This window comes from Mustela erminea, chromosome 7 (genome assembly GCF_009829155.1).
Source record: "Mustela erminea isolate mMusErm1 chromosome 7, mMusErm1.Pri, whole genome shotgun sequence".
In the NCBI taxonomy this organism is placed as follows: Eukaryota; Metazoa; Chordata; class Mammalia; order Carnivora; family Mustelidae; genus Mustela; species Mustela erminea.
The window spans coordinates 66368160-66392738 of NC_045620.1; the positions used below are offsets into that span (position 1 = coordinate 66368160).

Here is a 24579-nt window from a genome sequence, read left to right on the forward strand (position 1 = left end):
TGCCTTCTGAGAATAGGTTTCATCTTAAAAAGAAAAACCTTGTGAGATGTTAGAAGTAATAATAACATATATAAAGAGCCCGGAGGATGGCTCGCAGTATTGTTATAAAATAGAGTGACCTTGTGACAGAGTTTTGGGGGCTTTGAAGTCTTGGGGTTTGAAGCATAGTTCATGGGGATACCGTCAGCAAAATCCAGAATATGAGACAATTCCAGAAACCGATGACTAGTTTCTTCAAATAAATTGCAATGAGGAGGGGCGCCTGACTGGCTCAGTCGGTGGATTATGCTACTCTTGAACTCAGGGTCATGAGTTAAAGCTGCACAGTGGGCATGGGGCCTATTTAAAAAAAGTTAAAATAGTTAAAAGTTTAAAAATTGCAATGAGGAAACAGAAGTGGGGCGAACATATCACGTGAAATCGATATGAGGGAGAGAACAACTAAGGGCAAAGCATGGAGCTTGTTTTATTTAAGGAAATGCAACTGTAAAAACAATTTGAGCTGGATATTTGACATGTATGGATTTATTAACTTTTAGATGTGTTAATGGAATTAACTTTATGCATTAGAGGTTCTTGGTGAGGTACTTGGGGTGAAATCTGTCTGGGATTAGCTTTAAGGCGGGAGGAAGAAAAGGAAGAGGAGTTTGGGGTAGGACTGATCTATTGTAGCCAGGTGCAAGAAGAGTCATTGTTCTACTCTTGTGTATGTTTGAACTTTATCATAATAATGAAAAAATAAGAGCTGAAAGAAATTTTAAAAAGTCCATTTCAGCTACTTTATATTTGTGACATGCTGGACAATGAAGTTATCAAATGCTGTTTGTAAAATGGAATTGGGACCTTTGCGTTATTGTTGGGATTAGCCACAGAGGTGGCTTTAGTTACTTTCTCCACAAAATTGGTTCATACTAGGTCTCTGAGCTGAGCTAATGACGGTGGGGAGCTTTAGGGAGAAAAGTCCTTTCCCCCAGGCTTGCCTTACTTCCTCTTAAAGGTATAGTCAGAGCTGCTGCTTCCATTCTTTGCTGTCATTGTCTTTTGTTGCCAGGAAATGCTGGAGCATTTGTCTGCCATTCAGGGTCCTCCTTCTCTTTCAGAACGGGAATACTTAGATAGTCATCTCTTAAATCTTCCCTTAACACTCCTGCCTCAAATGCTGTTCTTGACAAGAGTTTACCAGTAACTTTATCATGAAGATTGCTCTGGTACTGCCACTAAGCCCTTCTGTCTGGCTTGTCTCCTGCATTCCCTCTTCCTTTCCCACTGTCTTCCTTTCCACCCATCTTAACTTTTGACTCTCCATGTCATTAATTGGATTTGTCTTCTCTCTCCCTCAATGTCAAGACCCTCTTCTCTGCTTTTTAAAACCGTACCCAATTCTCAGGGCACCTGGCTGGCTCAGTTGGTGGAACATGTGATTTGATCTCAGGGTTGTTAAGTTCAAGCCCCACATTGGATGTTGAGATTGCTTAAAAAATAAAATCTTAAGAAAAAAATCATAACCAGTTCTCCTTTAAAGAAAGAAAAGTCCTTAGTACATGTCCAGACTGTGGTAGGCAGGATAACAGCCTCCCAAATATGTCCATATCCTAGTCCCAGACTGGTGAATATATTAGGTCATGTAGTAAAAAGTTACCAAGGTTGCAAATCAACTGACCTTAACATAGGGCAATTATCCTGGATTATCCAGGTGGGCTCAGTAATGAAGGGCAGCAGCAGGAGAGCCTGAGGGAGATGTCACTATGGGAGAATGGTCAGAGAGATGCAGTGCTCTTCTGAAGGTGGAAGAAGGGGTTATAAGCGAAGGAATGCAGGGCAAGGAATGCAGCCTGTAGAAGCGAGGGAAGAAGATGAGCCTCAGTCTGATGGTATGAAACAGTCTGCAAGTACAGAATAAAAAACTTGTTTGCTGGAACAGTTTGAGTGTGAGCTGCTGATCCGATGCCCCATCACACTTCAGTGTATGTGTTTTACAAAGACATTCTTTTATATACCTACAAGATGACCATTAAAATCAGGAAGTTATAGTTTATACATTTCTGCCATTTAATGCTCAGACCCTATTCAAGGTTGCTAACTGTGCCTGTAATGCCCTTTATAGAGCCAGTTCAGAATCGTATGTTGCCTTTAGTTGTCCTGTCCGTTTAGTTGTCTCCACTCTGGAACAGTTCCTGTCTTTCCCTGACTCCTGTGACCTTGACACTTCTGAAAATTACACCAACAGCTCGGTTTGGTCTGATGTTCCCTGATGACTGGGTTCAGGATTATGTGTCCTGGGCATGAGCACTGCAGAGGTGATTCCACACTCTTCTTGCTAGGCATCTGATGTTGCCTTGTCCCACTGCTGATAGGGTTCACTCTGGTCGCCTGATTAATGTCTGCCAGACTTCCTCACTGTGCAGTTGCTCCTTAGTAAGTATCTTATGGGGGCAGCACTGAGATGTAACTCGCTCACCAGAACTTGGATGAATTTATGTCCGTATGGACTAAAATGCTTTATTATAGTCAGTGGATTATAATTCATAACTGGTATTTAGCTTCTGATGTTTAGTTTGTTCCAAATTTGGCTGGTAGGAGCTTCTTCAAGTTGGTGCCTATGGCCTTTTGACATGTACCTATCATTCTTTGAGCACTTTTTAAATTTACCACATAAAATGTTCCAGGCTCAACTTTCTAGGCTGTTTATAAACCCATGAGGTAGGTACTATTATCATCACCCCCATAGTAGAGATGGGGAATCCTAGGAAAGCTCAGGATTATGCAGCTAGCTAGTTGTGGTGATAGGACAGTGAATGCAGAACACTTAGCTTGGGCCTGAGCTCTTCCCCACCCCTGCACACCCTCACTTTGAGGTAGTTTTAGATTGCAGAGACTGCACAGAGTTCCTATTTACCCTTCACCCAGTCTCCCCTAATGTTAACAGCACAATGATTGAAACTAGGAAATTCATACTAACACCGTGCTGTTCACTAATTTTGCCAGCTTTCCCAGTAAGGTCCCCGTCCAGTCCCAGACCTCCCTAAACAAACTAATCATTGCATTTCACTGTCATGCCTCAGTCTTCTTCAGACTGTGACAGTTGCTATCTTTACCTTCATAACCTGTCACTTTTGAATAAGAGAACTGGTCCATTAATTTGTAGGATGCCCTGAGTTTGGGTTTGCCTGTTTGTTCCTGGCCAGACTGAAGTGATGGGTGTAGCACAGGTGGCACAGCACACCCTTAGTGCGTCACCCCAAGAGACAGTGACTAATGACTGGGGATGCACATTTTGGTCATTGGTTTAAGGTGCTGTCCACTAGGTTTCTCGGCCATAAAGTTACTATTTTTCCTTTTTGCAGTTACTAGTTACCTTGTGGGGAGGTACTCTGAAACAATGCAAATGTCCTTGCTTTTGCTTACTAACGTTTGCATCCATTTTTGTCTAGATCAGTTAGTACTATAGTGTTTCCCTGCCTGTGGTGATTTCCATTATTATTCCTTCTAAAGGAACTGAACTAATGTAAGGAAGAACTGTTTCTGGGCCCCTATGTATACATCTATTCAGTTTATATCAGAGTGGATAAATATTTTATTCTATGGCTTATAATCCACCACAGATTTGATCACTGGGTGCTCCTTCATGTTGGTTTCTGTGTCCTTAAGACAAACCCCCCTCCTTTCTGGGGCACTTCCTTACTCTGTGGTACCATATTACTTTCTCTGCTCTAGATCTGGAATTCCTCCACGGAGCTCTGATTCCTTTTATTGAATGGTGGTGTTTATTTATTTATTTATTTAAAAGATTTTATTTATTTATTTGACAGACAGAGATCACAAGCAGGCAGAGAAGCAGGCAGAGAGAGGAGGAAGCAGGCTCCCTGCTGAGCAGAGAGCCCAATGTGGGGCTCGATCCCAGGACCCCGGGATCATGACCTGAGCCGAAGGCAGAGGCTTTAACCCACTGAGCCACCCAGGCACCCCTGAATGGTGGTGTTTAGAAGCCCGATCTGGACACTTTTGTGCCTTTGCACCTGGGGTGCCACTGTGCCTAGGCCCTCTGAGCAGACAGGGCTGGGAAATCCACACATATATTCTAACCCTAGCACTCACACACTGAGGCCTATTTATTTCAGCATCTATCTGTATGTGTATTAAAAATCATGAGTCCAGGGGCACGTGGGTGGCTCAGTGGGTTAAGCTGCTGCCTTTGGCTTGGGTCATGATCTCGGGGTCCCGGGATCGAGTCCTGCGTCGGGCTCTCTGCTCAGCGGGGAGCCTGCTTCCTCCTCTCTCTCTCTCTCTCTGCCTCTCTGCCTACTTGTGATCTCTGTCTGTCAAATAAATAAATAAAATCTTAAAAAAAAAAAAAACTCCTGAGTCCATATATCCAATCCCAATCTAGCACCACCACCAAGTTAGTTCTAGCTTTACCACGTTTTTGTTTTGTTTTTCTCCAACAGTGGGAAACCTGGCATGACCAGTGGTCTATAATGTATTGTCCCTATTGGAAGAGGGAACTGGGGGGATGCTGCATTGTGCTTGGCCTTAAATGATGGGATTTTGACAGACATGAAGGAAAGTCATTCCCGGCAGAGAGTAGAAGCTGGTGGGTGAAGCATGATGATGTGTGAACCCAAACAGGAAAGGAACAGATCCCAATGGGCCTAAACTTAATGCAGCATGTAGTTCATGAAGGGGATTTCACCTGTGTCAGTCAGTTTCATTTTATTCTGCCAGGCAGTGGAGAACTGCCTGACATTTTGGATTAGGAAGTGGTGGAACCAAGGCTATATGGGCTTAAGATCCAAGAGCAAATGGACTGGGTGGGGGGGTAGAATGAAGCTTGCGTTCTAAGACCGGATGGTAGAGGCCGTCACAGTAAAGGAATGGCAGGTAGTAAAGGCATTATAGAGGAACCAACAGAACTTGGTAAATGGCATAAAGTAGAGAAGGTAATGAAAAGGGAGCATAATAATGCTCCAAACCTGTGTAAATTTGGAGAAAGTGGTACCATGAACCCAAACCAAAAAAGTTCTCTGTAAATTGTTTTCCCCTTGAGGGCATGTACAGTTTAACTACTCTTGTGACCACAAAGCCTCATAAAATGCCCTGTGACAATAGGCCTCAGTTAGCTCTTACCTACGACCTGATCTCAGCTCTTGGCCCTCCTTCAGCCCCAGCTCCGGATGCCTTCAACACACAGCTATGACAACCATCCTCCCATGGCTGGCTACCTGTCACCGAGGACACAGCTAAAAACCCTCTCAAGGCCTTCCATGTGCTGGCTCCAACCTTCCTTTCAGGTTTATCTTGCATTATAAACAGAGACGGCCACTTACCCTTCCCTGCTGACATCACTTGGGTCCATGCCCTTCTCTCAAGCCCTGCTGGTCCTTTGAGCTCTCACCTCAACCTGGAACACTGACCCCTGTGTGAACCCATGCAAGTCAATCTGCCACCTGCTGGGTTAGATGCCCCTCTTCCCGGCCCCACAGTGCTACCAAAATGGCCAGTTCATCATTTTCCCCTGACCCATACATTTTTGGGGGCAAAGACTTGTTTACCATTGGCCCCGAACTTGTGATACCTTCCTGGACATACTCCAGATGTCCAAATTCCTGACGAAGGAAGGAAAGGGCAGGCAGTCACCAAACTCATGCCTGTCTGTACCTTCCCACCCCCTGCCACTTAGCTTCTTCCTTCTGAGCTTAGCTCATCAACACAGCCTTCTCACCTCCCCCAGCAGTCCCCTTCCAGCTGGCTCAGCCCTGAGCCCTTGTCATTGTTGGGTCTGTCAGCCTCGGCCATGTCTGAGCAGGCCAGCAGAGCTGCCCAAACAGAATGGGTAGGTGCAGATGCCCCAAGCCCCAGCTGCCTGCCATAAGGTCCTATACAGGAGTAAGGCCAAGTTAAGACAGGCTTGTTCTCTGTTCCTTCTTGTGGATTACAGCAAGTGCATAATGAGGCTGGGGAATTCTACCACCACGTTGAGAGCCCAACCTCCTGAGGCTTCCTGTGCCACGTTGCCCCGCCAACCCCTCAAACCCTCAGGCTTCTGAGCTAGAGCCAGTGCCATGCTGCCTTCTTGCTGGTCCTTTTCTCTCCAAGTCCTCAGGGACAGATGAGTAAAAAAACAACACAAAGAACCACAAGAAAACAGAGCCACACACTACGGCTTGTCCATAATTATTACTATATGATTTATAAAAGTTTTCAGGCAACTGTGTTAAATTATTGTACATATCTGGGAGAGGGAAGTGGGGGTCCTGGCCACAAGGTTAGTGAAAACTTTCATGGGAGAGGTGGGAAAAGGAAATGTGCCCCCCTTACTCCCTCTAGGTCTGATTCCAGATTAAGTGGCTTCCTCTCAACAAATGAAGACTGTTAACCCTTCCCATCCAGGGCACTAAGGTAAAGGAGAGGGAGCAGTGTCAATGAAGTGCTTTAAAGGGAGACCACAATGAATTGCGGCCACCCGGACCCCGTGATCCTCTGCTCTGGCTCCAAAGGGTCATCCTGGGCCAAACCCTTGGCTGGGGATGGAAGACTGCCCAGTCCTCAGTCCACACCAAGGCATCTCCCCGGGAAGACAGGAGGATTGAATGTGATAGGCTAAGGAATGCCTAGGTGTGGCACAGGAAGCAGTGATGCACCAGTGGGGAGCCACTGCCTACCCCTCCACCCCCTGCCTCAAGCCTAGTGATGCAGGCATCCAGGCACTCTGGCTCTGGGAGGGATCCTGTCAAAGGAAACGGGGATGTTGGGTATCTGGCCTTGGGAGTCTGGGGAAGCAGCCCCAAGGGTCAGAACAAGACCTTTCCATGGGAGATCCCTGGAACAATCCAAAGCTAGGCTCCTCAATTCCTAAATTCCAGCTCATGACTCCATCCATGCAGCTAAATGTTACTGTGTCTGTGTGAGCTTGCACGCGCGCACACGCATGCACGTCTGCAGGGGAGGGCCGCAGGGAAGCATGGCTACCCCACCTGCCCAGGGTTTAGGGCATGCAGGGGACCCTAGGCCTGAGATGCGAGCTCCGACCAGCAAGGGTTAAGGGCTCTGATTCCTCTTTCCTCCCACTCTCCTAACACGCTACACCTCTTTGGGCACTAGAAGGTTTTACGATGAATAGCACGGGAGCCATCTTCTTCATACTCCTTTTTGGATACCCACATCTTCTTAAAAGTATCAAGCGAGGCCAAGATGGAGCCACTGTGAGAAGGGAGGGATAGACTCTTGTGGACCCAAGGGCTGGGCCATCGACCCTTTCTGGGCACTCAGAGCTCCATCTCCTTTATCTGGGAGGGAAACCCACCCACTGCCACCTGGCCTGCGCCAATGGTCTCCTCCCAGAGCCCTCCCCGTGAGCCCTGCCTCACCCAATCCACGTGGAGTACAGCCGTTCCTGTGGGGCCGAGATCTAGAGGGAAAAAGCAGGAGCATAACTGCCCATCCTCACACGGCAGCCCCTACCCCAGCCTTTAGAGCCTTCCCCTCAGGGCCCAAGGCCAGGCAGCAAGTGCATCAGTGGGGAGCAGTGGGAGCAGCCAAACACGGAGGAGGCAGCTGAGCTGAGCTGTCTGGAGGTGGCACGTTCCCTTTCCTCCCCCAGTCAAGGTTACCCAGCACCTGCATGCCCTATGGGGCTCCCTGTAAACTCACCTTGATTTTGACATCCTTTGGGGCAAGCTTCTTCACTTCACTTAGCAGTCGGTCACCGAAGCCTGTGAACACAAGGCTGGCTGAGCCCAGGGCCCACATCTGAACTCCCTTATACTAGCACCCCTATCTCCACCCACTGGTACCCCTAGCTGCTGCCACTTTTAGTAGTGCTGCTGCTTCTTTTAGTAGTTCTTTCCAGGATCAAGGATGGCGGCCAGCCATCCCAAGGGCAGGAAAGAGCCAGCATGATGCCCGAGATGGGCCCAGCTTCCTCAGAGAGGCAGCGGAGAAGGAACTCTGAGTCACACAGCTTGGTCTGGCCTCTGCACTCTTACATCCAAAGCAAAATCAAAGGTAAATGACAAATCAGGGGAAAACATCTACCATTTCTGCCCACTGCAGAGGCTAAGATCACATGCAGTGTTGGGAGGGCGCTGATGGACTCGCACTGACCTACCAGCTAACAAGAACCTGTGTCCACCCTCTGACTCAGAAAGTCTCCTGGGATTTCCCCTTTAGGGATATTCCTATTACGTGAGGTTACTGGATGCAGCACCTCTGGGATTAGAGGTGGCTGCAGCGACCTCACAGGCCATCGGCAAGTCAAAGGGGAAATGGCATATCCATTCAGAAATGCCACATGGCCGTCTGAAGGAGCTCACATGAATAGGGAAAGATCTTCCAGATATGGGGCTCCAAGAAACATACATGGTGTGCTGCTTGGGGAGCATGTTATGATGGGCATAAAAGCGGGAGCAAGGGGCAGTGCACATCTGTTTATACCCACACAGCTGAGGGCTGTGTAACTGCCGGAGAGGGAGCAGGAGCGGAGCGACCGAGACAGTGGGAAAAGGGAGATGTCGTCTCACACATTTTAGATCTTATGTGAATGCAGCACCTACTTGAAAGTCAGTAAAACTTAACTTTAAATCTCTCTCTTAAAAAACACCAAATGCCGAGTACTAAAAAAGCCAATAGAAAATGGGCCACGTGCCAAGCTCCAGGGAGTGGGGTACCATCTAAGTGCCGTCTTGAGCACCACCTCCCAATGGTGGTACCTTTGAAAAGCGTGGAGCCACCTGACAGCACGATGTTGGCGAAAAGCGTTCGGCGAAGGTCCATGTCGGACTTGTGGATGGCGAAGGCCAGCACCTCGTGGAGCCCCTCACTCTCATCACCTACCAGGTCTGGCTGGAACAGCAGCTCGGGGGCCCGGAAGCGCGCTGGCCCCACCTTTGGAACACAAGATTGAGGGGGACGGACCTCTTCTTCCTCTAGATGCCAGCATCACCTCCGCCACCCAGTGCCAGGCCTGGCAACTTACGTCGAGCGTGCTGCCGTCTGGCAAGGTGTACTGCACCTTCTCTGTCTCTAGAGCCTCGTCCTTCTGCGGGTTGATGGATAGGTAGCAGGCTCGCTGCAGAGGGCAGGGCCACAACACTCAGAAAGCTGCAACTGGGAAACCTATGCCCGCCCGGGGCTCAACCTTGTGCCTTGGGGCCACCACTGCCCATCGCCCCACCCAGCCTGCCTCCATACCCTCCTGCCCTGTCACCTCTTTGATGGTCCGGACAACCTCGAACTCGGCTGAGGTGTGAAAGTCAACTCCTTCCTTGCGCAGCAGGAGCCGGAGATAGCGGGAGACATCACGGCCGGCAATGTCTACCCGCATGATGGAATGAGGCATGGCAAAGCCCTCGTAGATGGGGACAGCATGAGTGACCCCATCTCCTGAGTCTAAAACCACTCCCGTCGTGCGTCCTGTTGCATACCTGTCACCAAGTCAGCATCCCTTCACCTCAGCCAATGAGGCATGGGGACCTCCTCACCCCTGGAAGGGACCCTGGACATTTGCTTTATCAGGTCTCAAAAAGAAACCTGAGGAATTCCTGAAAGGAACAGTTACCGGGGGGCTGTTTCTATGGGCTACTCTGACAAAAGCAGGAGGATAGTCAGAAGGAGGACGGGGACTCAGGGGACTCTAGGGCTTAGGGAGTACTCACAGGCTGAGCACGGCCTGCATGGAGATAAACAGGGCTGGCACGTTGAAGGTTTCGAAGAACACCTCTGCTGCCTTCTCCCGGTTCTTACTTGGGTTGAGTGGAGCCTCCGTTAGGAGCACAGGATGCTATAAGAGATGGCAAAGTTTAGGCACATGACCACTTCCTAGGCCCTAAAAGAATCCTCACTGGCCAAAATGCCTGCTGCAAGCACAGGCAGCTGCGGCCTGCTCTCATTCCCAAGGGTAGCATCCCACTGTCTGCCAGCAGTTCCTCCTCCCAAGACCCAGCTTTCTCTGGAAAACTCTACTTGGCAGCCACCGACTGTGTGGAACCCCCCCCCAACACCATGAAAAGGCAGCGGGCCCTAATAAAATGCAGAGGAAGCGTGACAGCCTAAGCAGGAAGGGCTGAGAAAGAGAGGGCAGAACAGGGAACTGGGAGGCCGGCAGGTAGGGCTGGCTGGCACACCTCCTCAGAGAAAGTCTGCAGCTGATCTTTGGAGTAGACATACTGCCAGATGCGCTCCATGTCGTTCCAGTCCCGCACCACGCCGTGCTCCATAGGGTAGCGGATGGCCAGCAGCCCTCGGTGCTCCTGCAGGGGAAGGGGGGAAGGTCAGCAGGAGCGCCCAGCCCCTCTCCTCCAACTGCTTTCTGCCGTCCTGGAAGCCGCCCTTCATCTGCCCTGAACAGAACCACCACTGCTTCCTGGGTGTCCCCACGGCTAGTGGCAGGTCCTGAACTCAGGACAGGCCTCTTTTGTCCAGCAGCAGCTTCTTAGGCCCTCAGAACCTAGTCAGCTTCAACTGGCAAGAGACAGAAAGGGTGGTGACATGCTCCCTCCTATTTTAGTCCTCCCCAGCTGTGCTTCCAGGGCTTCTCTACTCGCTGCCAACACGTTCTCCCCTCTTCTCTCTTCACGCTGCCCAGTTTCCTTCCCCACCATTCTATGATGCTGCTACGGCACCAGGAGCTTCCCTGTGGCCCATTCCATGCTGTTCTCTCCTGTGGTCACCTGTCACTCACTGCTCCTTCCAGCTCTTCAACCATTACTCACGTGTCCTGCACAGACCTGCCCTTCTGTGTCCTCTCAGAGCATGCCCCCTTTCACCAAACACCACCTGACCTCTCTCACCCAGAGCCATGGCTCCTGCTGACTCCATCTCTGGAAAGGCCTGCATCTCTGTTCCCCTGGCTCACCCCCTATCCCCGAACTGCGTACCCCCGGTGCTGCTTGCTGCTGCCCTCTACATCTTCACTTGGGAGCCCCCTCTGGCCCTGCAGCATAGACAAGTCACCCCACCTGGAGTGTAAGAGGTGGGGTGACTCATTTCCACGACACTCATTTCTATCAGTCATCAAGGCTGAGGGAGCCAGACTCTTAAGTCCCTTTTTAATCAACTCTTTCCTCTGTAGCTGCCTTGCTCTACAAGACAGGGCGTGAAGTAGTGTGTTCCTCTAATAGGAATCATCATGCCATCTCAGAGTACTTCTGAGCTGGAGCCTTGAGAGTCCAGTAAGACACCTGGCAGATGGCCCCAGAAAACAGAGATTCCCTCTTGGGAGGAACAGCTCTGACCACGAGCCCACATTCCCGGGACTATGAAGCCCCAAGCCCAGGCAAAGCAGGCTCCACAGGTGTTACCTCTGCTTTTGGTCCAATGAAGAGGTCCCCCTCCAGGGCTCCAGCCATCACTCGCATGTGCTTAGGACGCCCGACACTGCAAGGACCGGTCAAGTCAGCAAGGTGGGTGGGGGCGTGGGTGAGCCCACGCCCAGGAAAACCAAAGTCTAACTCCTATGGTCAAAATGGAATTTACTCCAAAGCATCTGGCCACGCAGCAAAGGCCAGAACCCAGGCCTAGGGATATGGGCCCACAGAGCAGGCCTTGGCAGGATGGCAAGCTCTGGATCAGAGGAAAAGGTATCCTTTCTGTTCCCCGCCCTCCATCCCAGAGAGGACTGAGAGCTCTGGAATCTTGGCCCTCCATGGTCCAGCCCTGGCATAGGGTCAGCTTCTGCAGCCACAATGACTCAGCCCACACTTAAGATTTCAGGAGGGCGGGGCTGCTGGCACTGTCCGCGAAGCAAGGTCCCAGGAAGTCAGGTCATGGCTCCCTTGTGCACCCTTCTCTCATTCACTTGATCCTGCCCCTTCCCACTCCCAGGGCTTTCAGGATACAGATTCAGTTCTTGGAAGACTGGACAAGCTACCATTCTAAAATCTGACCTGAGTTCCCTGCACATCAGTAGGAACTTTTAATTGTACCTAAGTGGAGTTCAGAAAAGAAAGCTGAAGCCCTATTGTGCGCCTGGTGCTCCAAGCTGGCCCTGTCCCCAGACCAGGCATGGGGTTCTTGGTATAGCCAGCCACTCTGGGGCCCTCCCAATGCCCCTGCTTAGGCCAATCCCTCTAAAGCCTCCAGGATTTGAGAAGAGGCACCACCTAGGGAAAACTTCCTGATGGGCTACAGTAGCCGAAGGAGCACTCTGTGCTTCCGACTCCACCTTAGCCCTGCTGTCACTGGTTCCATTCAGGGAACACTCCCCTTGACCAAAAAAAACCATTAGTTTCTAGAGCTGGAAAATAAATAAGCCCTGAAAGACACATTTCCTGAGAGGAAGGGATGGCTGTGCATTAATGCCCCACTCTTTCTCCCCTGAGTTTCGGTTTTTCTCCCAGAGATGTCTCCCTTCCATTCTTGGTGCTGCTATACCTGTTCCCAAGAGAATGCTGGTGGCTTCTCCTTCCTGCCTGGCTCAAGGAGGGACCAGAATCAGACTTGAAAGAGGAGGAAGCCTAGGGCACTTGTCTTGTCCTTCCAGAGCCAGTAACAGCATTAGCCTCACAAATCTGGTGTTTCCCCCTATAAGTTGGGGGCAAGAGTTGGCCTCCAGCAGAGCTGTGACACAGAGCCAATGTTCTTCCAGGAATCCAATAAAAAGATTAGGGCTGCTGCCTGAGCAACACTTACTAGTTTGGGAAACAGTATTTGGGAATCTGGTCTCCTGCAAAGCCAGCCTTGATCACCCCCGAACCCTGCAAGGAAAAACAATGTTTAGCTCCCGACATATACCTCCAGATGAAGGCAGTGCCCAGCAGTAGAGGCAGCCCAGGGAGGAAGGCTGAGATCCTGCCAAGAGGGTAAGATCATTTATAAGTACACCAGTAATTCACAACCAGGGGGTGATTTTGCACCCCTCCTCCCAAATGTGACAATGTCTGGAGACTGTGGAGGGGACAGCAGAGGTAGAGGGCTTGTAGCATTGAGAGGGTAGATGCCAGGGATGCTACTAAATATCCTACAATATACAGGCCAGCCCCTCACACCAGGAATTACCTAGCTCAAAATGTCAATATGGTGCAGACTGAAAAACCATGATGTACATCCTTCTCTGCACATTCTAGGGTCAGCTCCAGGAAGGAGGAACCCATAGCAGCACAAGCTGCTTCCAAAGTCAGCTAGAGGCAACTCCAGGCATGGTTTTTTCCCAATATCTCCTGGCCACCCCCACCCCCCACCCCAGCAGACATGGACCACATACAGGACCCACCCAGGAAGATCACTGTGTATATAGCACCAGCAGACACCTCTCTTCTAGTGGTGTCTCTAAAGACTACTGGTAAAGAACTTGGTCCTGCCACTGCTCCAGCATGGAAACTGGACTTGGGATCTTAAAGGTAACCTGGCATCTAGAAACCTCCCACTAATGAAGGAATCAGCCTTCCAACCTCATTTCCCACAGATCACCGTCAAACCTTTTGGGTCTGCAGAGCAGAGAGAAATATCCTCACGTTAGAGAGGAGGGGCTAGAAGCCCACAGGGACCAGGCAGGTTGTCCTCTGAACTCCTAAAAGTTGTTGGTTAGCCTAAATGAATTATCTGCTGACCAAGGAAGTGTCATAGTTCTAGGCTACAGCCTGTTGGAGTGGACCCCCGAGCCCAGATCTAGCCTTCTTATTAAACATCCCCTGCTGTGATTCAAGGAGCCCACATGCATACTCCAAAACACACAAACAAAAAAAAAACAAACAAAAAAACGCCATTCAGGATTACATGGGGGTCATGTGGGAGGAGACACAACCCAGAAAGAGGAGTAAGGCATAATCAAAAACTCCAAGGCACACACAGCTCAGGCAGATACCCGGCGAGGGGCAGATCTATAGATCTGCTCTTCATTTTCCATTCATGGACAGGAAAGTTCAGAAGTCAGAAATCCTCAGAGGGCAGCTGAAAACATGCTGTGCCAGTGCTGAAGGACACCACCACAAGGAACCCCAGCAACTTTTCTCTGAAGCTTCCAAACCATTATCCCAAACTGCTTTGGGTCCTGGGAAGAGTAGTCCTGAACTCTCCCCACAGTCCTGCTAGCTGTGGAATTTCTGCTTGGCATGGGCAAGGAGTAATTAAAGAGATGGTTAAAGTAGCCAAGGGGCCAACCAGGTGATGATGGATATGTGGTTGGCAGAACTTAACCTATACATACAATATACATATTTTCCAGTCAAAGAGCACAGTAGGGACTGCCCACTCTGGAGATCCTGCTAAGAGTTGCAGTCTCTTGGTAAGTGGTCTTGTAGAGGTCACCAAGCAAACTCTCTCTGTAAGATCAGGCCAGCAAAGGGGCAAATACTGTCTCTCCTCTATTAGGAGGAAGGGCAGCCAGAACCCAAGTAGGAGCTAAAGGGTCTGGCGCTGAAACCTAACCAGTGACCGCCCCCCCCCCCCCCAACCAAGAAGGGTCCAGAGTGGGTCCTCAGGCCTGACACACGGGGGCATGGCTGGGCCTTTGGGCTGTCATTCGAGCACTCCCGATGCTGATCAAGTGCCGCCAGACTTATGGGTCCCCTGCGTCTCCAGCACCTCCCCGCCGGGCCCGAGGAGCTCCGCTGCACTGGAGGGGCTGGCTCCAGGACCCGGGCTACAGAGCCAACTGAGCAGGAGAGCCCCTGGCGGACGTGGAGGGCGGGCAGTGCATGGAGGACTAGTCGAGACCGGCGAGAATCCCCTCCCGGCGCCACCGCGTGCGCCCCCGAGGGCAGGGCGCCCGTCCTCCCCCCAACTGCCGGGCCTCACGTTGTCGATGACCACGGGCTGGTTGGCGATAATGTCGTAGGACTCCATGGCCGGGCCCGGCCGGCCCTGCCCAGCGGGGGGCTGCAGGAGGAACCCGCGGGCGTGCAGACCTGTACCGCGGTCGCTCTAGACACCGCGGCGCGTCCCTCCCATCCCGCTAGCGCAGCCTACGCCAGCCCCGCGGGGCTTGCTGGAGGGCGCTCCCCCCATCCCGGCCAATCACCGTTCCCACTTGCGCGGATTGACGGCGGGCGCCCGGGGCCCGCTGGGGGCCAAGGGGCGGGGCCTCCGGGTGGTGACCAGCCAATTGCGGCCTCCCGGAAGTACTGCCGGTGCGCTTTCAAGATAGGCTGCGCGGTGTTGAGGGGTTTTTTTTTGGCAGGGGGATGACGTCATGGCTCGGCCCTTAAAGGGGACCCGGGCAGAATCGAGGGGGTGTCTGAGAGTCACTTGTCCAGGAAAACTTCGTTCCTGAGTGGCAGCACCTGCGACCACGCTACTTCGTGAGCGCGTAGGCCCCGAGGAGGCAGGGTCTGGATATTTTACCCACAGCGTTTCTTTACTGAGCACGGGGAGAATCCTTTTCCGTGGAAAAATTTCAGTTCTGTGGTAACTTGGTAGCTGGTGTTAGTCGAACACCTGCTATGTGTTTGCGGAGCCCTTCTACCTGTTTTACATAGATTATATGAAATCCTTGCACTAACCGTTAGGTAGCTGTATTCTTATTCCCATTTTGCAGATGTGGGGACCGAGGGGCCTCACAACTCTGGAACTAGCCCGGGGGGTCTCCAGCCCGCAATAGCTGGGGTCAGCTTGCTGGCAGCCTCCCGCCCCGCCGGGGTCTGCTGCCTCAGCGGTGCAAGGGATCGGGTCCCAAATTCATTTGCCAAACTGAGCCATAGTTATTTGCTTCTCCTTAGAACTTTCCCCACTAAACTGTGAAATTAAATTGGGTGAAAGTGAAGCATATTGTACAGAAAAGTGCAGAAATCACATTTCAGTGAATTATTACAATGTGGGCACCCTTGTATAACCGTTACTGAGTTTAAGAACAGAGCATGACCAGCACCCCAGAAGCTACCCGCTTCCCTCAGTTGCTGCCCGGCTCCTCTTCGGAGGTGACTCCTTTCCTGAATTGTACCACCAAAGGTTAGTTTTGCATATTTAGGAACTTTATGCAAATGGGATAATAACTATGCACTCATAAAATGGGCCAGTGTGCAAACATTAAAAATAATGAAGTTTTATGTAATTTCATATGAAACACATCAGGACACAGGGCTAAGTCAAAGCAAAGAAAGCCAGACACAGTGCCCAGAATGTTACATGTGTGAGAGTCTGCAAAGAGTATATGAGGCAAGTTCAGGGCTCCTATGGGAAAGGGACCACTGGTAAATGTGGGTGAATGAAGGGAGAATTCTTTTTCTTTACAATATATATATTTTTTGGTATCGAATTGTGGTTTTTAAATAAATATTTTAAAGATAATAGACTTTATTGCCCAGCAATTACAAGTTCTCAAACGTATTTTTCTACATAATTTATTGTGAGGTGATCAATGTTAAATAAAATACTAATCTTCTTTTCTTTTTTTTTTTTTTTGAAGATTTTATTTATTTATTTGACAGGCAGAGATTACAAGTAGGCAGAGAGGCAGGCAGAGAGAGAGAGGAGGAAGCAGGTTCCCTGCTGAGCAGAGAGCCTGATGCAGCGGCGCTGGGTCCCAGGACTCTGGGATCACGACCTTAGCTGAAGGCAGAGGCCTTAACCCACTGAGCCACCCAGGCGCCCCAAAATACTAATTTTCATCATGTGTTTCAATTCATGGATTCTTGACCAATTCTTCATTTTTCCTTCCAACTGCATGCCTCTAGGGAATGAATTTTGACCAGGATAGTTTGGGACTTGAATATTCATCTGCAGCTACCTATATGCTCCTTACATGCAGTTGTGCTCCCAGTGGTTTTATCACAGCCATCCTGTGAGCAGTTTCTGGAAAACATCAGGATGACCTTCATTCATCTTCACCTCATAGGCTCTGTTGCACCTGGAGGAGCCCAGTGACAGGCCAGCCCACTTGGCCGACAGTGCCCCATGCACCCTCGTCCTTTGGTGGCCTTGTGGAAAAGTGGTATTAAATTGTTTTTAACTTGTTCAGGTATATAATATTTTCCCCTCTTTTTTTTTTTTTTTGTTGTGGGAGAATACACACAATGTAAAATTTGCAGTCTTAACCATCTTTAAGTTAAGTGGTACTAAATACACTCATAATGTTGTGCAACCACTACCATCATCCATCTCCAGCACTCTTTTTATCTTGTAAAACTGCAACTTTGTACTTATTAAACAGTAACTCCCATTTCCTCTCCCCTCAGGCCAGGGCAACCATTGTTCTACTTTGTTTCTATGCATTTGGATACCTAGTGGAAGTGGAATCATATAATACTTACCCTTTTGTGACTAGCTTATTTATGGGGCATGTTCTCAGTATTCATCCATGTTGTAACATGTGACAGGATTTCCTTTCTTTTTAAGGCTGAATAACATTCTATTGTATGAATATACCACATTTTGCTTATTCATTCATCTTTTGATGGACCTTGGGTTGCTTCCACATCTTAGCTACTGGGAATAACACTGCTATGAACATGGGTGTGTAAATGCCTCTTTAAAACTCTGCTTTCAATTCTTTGGCACATATAGCCACATGTGGGCTTGCTAGATCATGTGGTAATTCTATTTTTACTTTTTTGAGGAACAACCATGCTGTTTTCCATAGCAGCTGCACCATTTTATATTCCTAACAACAGCCCAAGAGGGTTCTAGTTTCTCCACAGTTTCATCAGCACTTGTTATTTTCTGGTTTTGTTTTTGTTTTTGTTTTTAGCAGCCAACATGATGGGTTTAAGATGGTATCTCATCATCATTTTGATTTGCGTTGCTGTAATGATTTGTGATGTTGAGCATTTTTTCATGTGCTTATTGGCCATTTATATATCTTCTTTGGAGCAATGTCAATTCAAATCTTTTGTCAACTTCTGAATCAATTATTTGTTGTTGAGTTTTAGGAGCTCTCTATGCATTCTGGATATTAATCCTTTATCAGATATTCACAAATATTTCCCCTCATTCTGTGGATTGCCTTTTTACTGTTAATCGTGTAGTCTGATGCACAAATTTTTTGCATTTTCAGGAAGCCCAATTTGTCTATCTTTGTTGTTGTTGCCTTTGTCTTTGGTTTCATAGCTGAGAAATCATCACCAAATCCAATGTCCTGAAGCTTTTGTCCTGTTTCATTTTTTAAAAAATTTTAAAAAGATTATTTATTTATAAGAGAGGGGGAGAGAGAGAATGAGCGTGAGTACTCATTTGCACATGAGCCGGGGGAGGGGCAGAGGGAAAGGCAGTCTCCCTGTTGAGGAGAGCCCACCAAGGGCTGGATCCCAGGACCCTGAGATCATGACCTGAGCTGAAGTCAGATGCTTAACTGACTGAGCCACCCAGTCACTTTTCCCTGTTTTATTTTAAGGATTTTATAGTTTTAGTTCTTAATATTTAAGTCTTTTTACCCATTTTGAGTTTTTTGTATGTTGTGTTGGGTAACAGTCCAGCTTCATTCTTTTGCATGTGGATATTCAGTTTCCCCAGCACCACTTGTTGAAAAGACTGTCCTTTTCGCATTGAATGGTTTTGGTACTCTGGTCAAAAATCATTTGACCATATATGTGAAGGCTTATTTCTGGGCTCTCTATTCTAGTCTGCTAGTCTGTAGCCTTTAAGATATATTGCTTTTTAAATGAAGTAAAAAAACTGAAGTGAAAAAGTATCTGCATGACAAATGGCCAAGCATTTATGAAAGAAGTGCTTGGGTTCTGCTTGCAAAGAAACTCCATGAACCTGGGCAGCTGGGGCAACAGTGCTGAGGGAGGAGTACCTGAAAGGGGCCCCCAAAATACATGTTAGCTATACAGCGAACCCAGCTACAGGGGCAGGATTGTCAATTATTCCCTGAGATAACCACGAAGAGGAAAAGCTCAGAAACCTTACTTTGGACAAGGAAAGGAACAAAAAGAAAGAAACACAGGGAGGGGCAGGAGAGAGTCATAAGGTGAGAGAATCCCCCAAACCCACAAGGCCAGCCATTCCCTCCTTGCTTCTTCTGGCTCCTCTCAGCATCTCCCCCATTTCTTACCCGAATGTCTCTCTAGCACTTAGAGTCCTTTGATCTTCTCAATGTCAGTATTTTCCTCATACCCACATTACTAATAAAGTAGCCAATGCAGGTCAGTTCTCAGCACACATGGAGGAACCATCAGATAGGTCTCTGGGGACTTCCTGAGAGATAGAGAGAATGGAATGTTCTATGCCTCATGTCACCTCCTCATCCTTTCTACTACAGGCACCCATCTGAGGCCACTAATGATTAGAGAAAAATTAGTGATCAAACAAAACTATTAAGGAAACACTGTCAACTAAATTAACTCTGAAAATTGGATTAGTTCTTGCTGTAGCCTGAGTACTTCCCTTGAGTGTTGGATTTCCTTTTAAGATCTTATCTTATTATTACCTTGGGAACCTAGGGTGGAAGGTTGGGGTGAACTGAAGAGTCAGATGCCTGGGTGTAATTGGCCATCTTCAAATCAGAACCTTATCATTTTGTTTCATTTTTGTATATCTCACAGGTGAAAGCATAGGGTCACCTTGTTATACATTGTATTTTCTTATGCTCTGTGAAAACACAAATGACATATAGTAAACTGCAAACTGCATGTATATAAAGAGGGCAGTTTTGTGAGTTTTGATGCATATGAACACACCATGAAACCGTTTTCCCAATCAGGATAATGAAGATATCCATTGCCCTGCAGTTCATCGTGCACCTTGGTAATCCCTTCCTTTCCTCCCATTTCCACCCCTTTATCCTTGGACAAGCAGTAGCCAGAACTTCCTGTACTATAGATTTATTGTCATTTTCTGGAATTTTCTATTGTATATGATTACACAGGCATAATACAGTATTTATATATTTGAATATGTAGAATGAATTGTAATATAGTGACATGTTAAATTGTATGGAAATGGACTACATAAGTGGGCTTATCTGTATGCATTTCTTTTGTTGTCTAACTTCTTTCACTCAGCATATGTATTTTGAGATTGTTTCATGTTACTGCATGCAACGTGTTTGTTACTTTTAAGTGTTTAGTAATTTTAATTATTTATTTAATTTAATTTTAATTTTAATTTATTTATTTGACAGAGAGCCAGAGAGCAGAAGGCAGAGGGAGAGGGAGAAGCAGACTTCCTGCTGAGCAAGGATACCGATGTGGGTCTGGATTCTCTGGGATCATGACCTGAGCCAAAGGCAGACACTTAACTGACTGAGCCACCCAAGTGCCCCTATTTTATTTTTTTAAGATTTTATTATTATATTTTTTTGACACAGAGGGAGAGAGAGCGAGAGAGCAAAAGGAGGGGGAGTGACAGGCAGAGGGAGAGGGAGAAGCGAGAAGCAGGCTTCCTAGAGCAGGGATCCTGATTAGGGGCTTGATCCCAGGACCCTGGAATCATGAACTGAGCTGAAGGCAGATGCTTAACTGACTGAGCCACCCAGGTATCCCCTGAGCATCTATTCATGTACTCACTTGTCATCCATACGTCTTTTTCAGTAAAGTGTCTTCAACTCTCAATCCCATTTTTAAATTGGTTGTCTATTTATTATTATTATTATTTTTTAAAAAGAGTTTATTTATTTGAGAGAGCACCAGAGAGCTCAAGTGGAGGGGAGAGGCAGAGGCAGGCTCTCTTGGAGCAGGGAGCCCAATGTGGGACTCCATCCCAAGATCCCAGGGTAATGACCTGAGCTGAAGGCAGGGGAGGGGCAGAGGGAGAGAGAGAATATTAAAATGGCTCCACACCCAGGCTGGAGCCCCATGTAGGGCTCTATGTCACCACCCTGAGATCATGACCTAAGCTGCAGTGAAGAATCTGAGGCTTAACCAACTGAGCCACCCAGGTGACCCTCCTCTTTCTTTTCTAATTCATATGCCTTTCATTTCTTTTTATTGCCTTATTGCATGAGTGGGCCTTTAGAACACTGTTGAATGGGGTGCCTGGGTGGCTCAGTTAGTTAAGCAACTGCCTTCGGCTCAGGTCACGGTCCTGGAGTCCCGGGATCAAGTCCCGCATCAGGCTCCCAACTCCATGGGGAGTCTGTTTCTCTCTCTGACGTTCTCGCCTCTCATGCTCTCTCTCACTGTCTCTCTCTCAAATAAATAAATAAATTCTTAAAAAAAAAAAAAAGAACACTGTTGAATGAAAGTGGTGAGAATGATATTTTTGCACTGATCCTGAGATTAGGGAGACAGCATTTTGCTATGATATATGTTACTTGAGATTTTTTATAGATGTCTTTTATCAAACTGAGAAAAGTTCCCTTTATTATTTTTTAAAAAAGATTTTATTTATTTATTTGACAGAGAGATTGATCATAAGTAGGCAGAGAGGCGGCAGAAAGAGAGGGGAAAGCAGGCCCCCTGCTGAGCAGAGAGCCTTCTAGAAGTGGGGCTCAATCCCAGGACCCTGAGATTATGCCCTATGGCGGAGGCAAAGGCCCAACCCACTGAGCCACCCAGGAGCCCCAGAGAAAGTTCCCTTTATTTTAAAGCAATGAGAGTTTTATCCTAAATGGATGTTTTTTGACTTTTGTCAAGTGCTTTTTCTGCATCTAATGTGTTGATCATATGATTTTTCTATTAATGTGATGAATTACAGTTATCTATTTTTGAATGTTCAAGCAAACTTGCATTCCTGGGATAAAACACACTTAGTTGTGGTATGTCACCCTTTGAAAAACACTGTTGGATTCAATTTGCTAAAATTTTGTTAAGAATTCTTACATCGGGCGCCTGGGCGGCTCAGTGGGTTAAAGCCTCTGCCTTCGGCTTGGGTCATGATCCCAGGGTCCTGGGATAGAGCCCCACCTTGGGCTCTCTGCTTGGCAGGGAGCCTGCTTCCTCCTCTCTCTCTCTCTGCCTGCCTCTCTGCCGACTTGCAATCTCTATCAAATAAATAAAGAAAATCTTAAAAAAAAAAAAAGAATTCTTACATCTTCTGGGTGACTGGGTGACTCCGTCCGTTAAGCATCTGCTTTTGGCTCAGGTCATGATCCTAGGGTTCTGGGATCGAGCCCCACGTTGGGCTCCCTGCTCAGTGGGAATCTCTCTCAAATAAGTAAATAAATCTTTAGAAAAAAGGTTCTTGCATCTTTTATGAAAGATATGGGCCTGTAGTTTTCTTTTATTATATCTTTGTCTGGTTTGGTATCAGGATAATGCTGGTCTCACAGAATGAATTAAGAAGTATTTCCTCAGTTTCAACTTTCCAGAAGTTTGTATAGAGTTGATGGTATTTATGCCTTAAATATTGGTAGAGTTAACCAGTGAAGCCATCGACTTTGAGTTTTCTTTGTGGGAAAGTTTCTACCCACAAATTCAGTTTCTGTAATATAGAGCTTTTTCTTTTTTAGAAAGAAAAGCAATTTCTTTTTTGTAGAGCTATTTAGGTTATTTATTTTTTCTCTTTTTTAAAAAATATTTTATTTATTTATTTGACAAAGAGAGACACAGAGAGAGAGGGAACACAAGGAGAGGGAGTGGGAGAGGGAGAAGCAGGCAGCCCTATAAGGGGCTTGATCCCAGGGCCCTGGGATCATGACCTGAGCTTAACGACTGAGCCACCCAGGTGCCCCTATTTATTTTTCTTGAGCAAGTTCTGTTTGTATCTTTCAAGGACTCTGTGCATTTTATCTAACTTGTAGAATCTATTGGCAAAATGTTGTTCATAATATAATGTCATTTTCCTTTAACATCTGTAGTATCTGTAGTGATGTCTACTCTCTCATTCCTGATATTGGTTGGTAATGGTTATCTTCTGTCTTTTCCCCCTCATCTGTCTGGCAAGAGGTTTATCTATTTTATTGATTTTCTCAAAGAACCAGCTTTTGGTTTCATTGTTTTTTTTTTTTTCCAGTGGTTTTTGAATTATTAAAAGAAAAATAGGGCACCTGGGTGGCTCAATCAGTTAAGTTCCTGCCTTCAGCTCAGATCATGATCTCAGAGTCCTGGGATTGAGCCCCACATTGGGTTCCCTGCTCAGCAAGGAGTCGGTTATCGTTTCCCTCTCCCTCTGCTTCTCCACCCTGTTCATGCTCTCTTTCTCACCTAAATAAATGAATAAAAAATCTTTAAAAAAGGTAACAATAACAACAATAAACAAAGAAGAATGTGTGACAGCGACATATGTGGTCTGTGGAGCCCCAAATATTTTGTATTTGGCTTTTTATAGAAAAAGTTTATTGACTCCTCCTCTAGACCTGGATGACTGAATAATTATAGATGTTTTCCCTTCATGCCTAGATACTCAACAAATACACCTGGAACTAAGATAAATGAAGCAGAAAAAGTCTAATGATCACTTAAAGGTAAGTGCTCTAGTATGTACTTAGGTTGCAAAGCAGCCTGAATTCTGTTCCTCTGGTGATGTGAACCAATGCAAGGGAAGGGAAGGTGTAAATGGGAAAGGAGGTGGTGAAGATTCCTGGAATAGGGCTCACTGGGATTCAACATAAAATTCACCCTTTTATTTATTTTTTTTTTAAGATTTTTATTTATTTATTTGACAGACAGAGATCACAAGAAGGCAGAGAGGCAGGCAGAGAGAGAGAGAGGAGGAAGCAGGCTCCCTGCTGAGCAGAGAGCTTGATTTGGAGCTCAATCCCAGGACCCCAGGATCATGACCTGAGCCGAAGGCAGAGGCTTTAACCCACCCAGACGTCCCTTGTGAAGATATTTTAGAGAAGTAATTTTTATGGGGCTGCCATTACCTAATGTTATGGATTGAATTGTATCCCCTTTCCTAAATTTATGTTGATATCCTTGCCCATGGTACCTAAGAATGTGGCTTTATTTGGGCTATCTTTACAGAGGCAATCAAGTTAGAATGAAGTTATCAGGGTGGGTCCTAAGCCCATATGACTTGTATCATTATAAGAAGAGGAAATTTGGACACATATACATGTGGAGGAAAGAGAATGTGAGGATGGAGGGTGAAGACAGCTATTCACAAGCCAAGAGGAGAGGCCTCAGTAAGGACCAATGCTGCTGACACCTCTTGGACTTCTAGCTTCCAGAAGTATGAAACAATAGATGTCTATTATTTAAGTGCTCCTTCCCTCATTTTGTGGTGCTTTTTTTTTTTAAAATTTTATTTATTTATTTTACAGAGAGAGATCACAAATAGACAGAGAGGCAGGCAGAGAGAGAGAGGGAAGCAGGCTCCCTGCTGAGCAGAGAGCCTGATGTGGAACTCGATCCCAGGACCCTGAGATCATGACCTGAGCTGAAGGCAGCGGCTTAACCCACTGAGCCACCCAGGCACCCTGTGGTGCTTTTTTTATGGCAGTCCCCACAAAGTAATGCCTGAGTCACTCAGAATTCTGCTGTTTAACTTTTTGTGTAACTTTTTGTCCCCTAAAGACTTCTTTAGTCCCAGACTGCATATAGTGCATGAGCTTAAAGGCTAAAGGTCAGGGCTGGCTACATAATTTGTGGGATCCAGTGTAAAATAAAAATGCAAGAAAAAAATGTGCAGTTAAAGGTGCTAAAATATAAAGACTTTTTCTTTAAAAATAGTTTAATATTGAGACACCTGGGTGGCTCAGTCAGTTAAGTGTCTGCCTTCAGCTCAGGTTATGATCCCAAGGTCCAGGGATCGAGTCTTGGATCAAATCTTGCATTGGGCTCCCTGCTCATCAGGGAGCCTACTTCTCTTTCTGCCCACTGTTTCCCTGCT

The 24579-nt window shown here is 47.2% G+C and overlaps 2 protein-coding genes across 3 annotated transcripts in view; one reads left to right on the top strand and one right to left on the bottom strand.

Moving 5' to 3' along the window:
• Positions 1–6161: 6161 nt before the first annotated feature.
• On the bottom strand, positions 6162–14881 carry ACTR1B (actin related protein 1B). 2 transcript variants are annotated; one of them, XM_032351973.1, is made up of 11 exons: positions 14728–14775; positions 12625–12689; positions 11295–11370; positions 10119–10244; positions 9651–9775; positions 9203–9419; positions 8972–9064; positions 8706–8880; positions 7648–7709; positions 7365–7405; positions 6162–7197 (listed from the first exon to the last, which is right to left on the bottom strand). In XM_032351973.1, exons 1-11 carry the CDS (start codon positions 14773–14775, stop codon positions 7095–7097), a joined length of 1131 nt encoding a protein of 376 aa, XP_032207864.1. In that variant the 3' UTR covers positions 6162–7094. The 2 variants fall into 2 exon arrangements, with proteins under 2 accessions (XP_032207864.1, XP_032207865.1); XM_032351974.1 differs by lacking the exon at positions 11295–11370 and having other exon boundaries at positions 14728–14881.
• A 910-nt stretch (positions 14882–15791) lies between these two features.
• C7H2orf92 (chromosome 7 C2orf92 homolog) overlaps positions 15792–24579 on the top strand; it is a 40254-nt gene continuing 31466 nt past the window's right edge. Inside the window, exon 1 of the mRNA XM_032351979.1 lies at positions 15792–15876. The gene's annotated coding sequence lies outside the window, so the exon portion shown is untranslated. The remainder of the gene's footprint in view (positions 15877–24579) is intronic.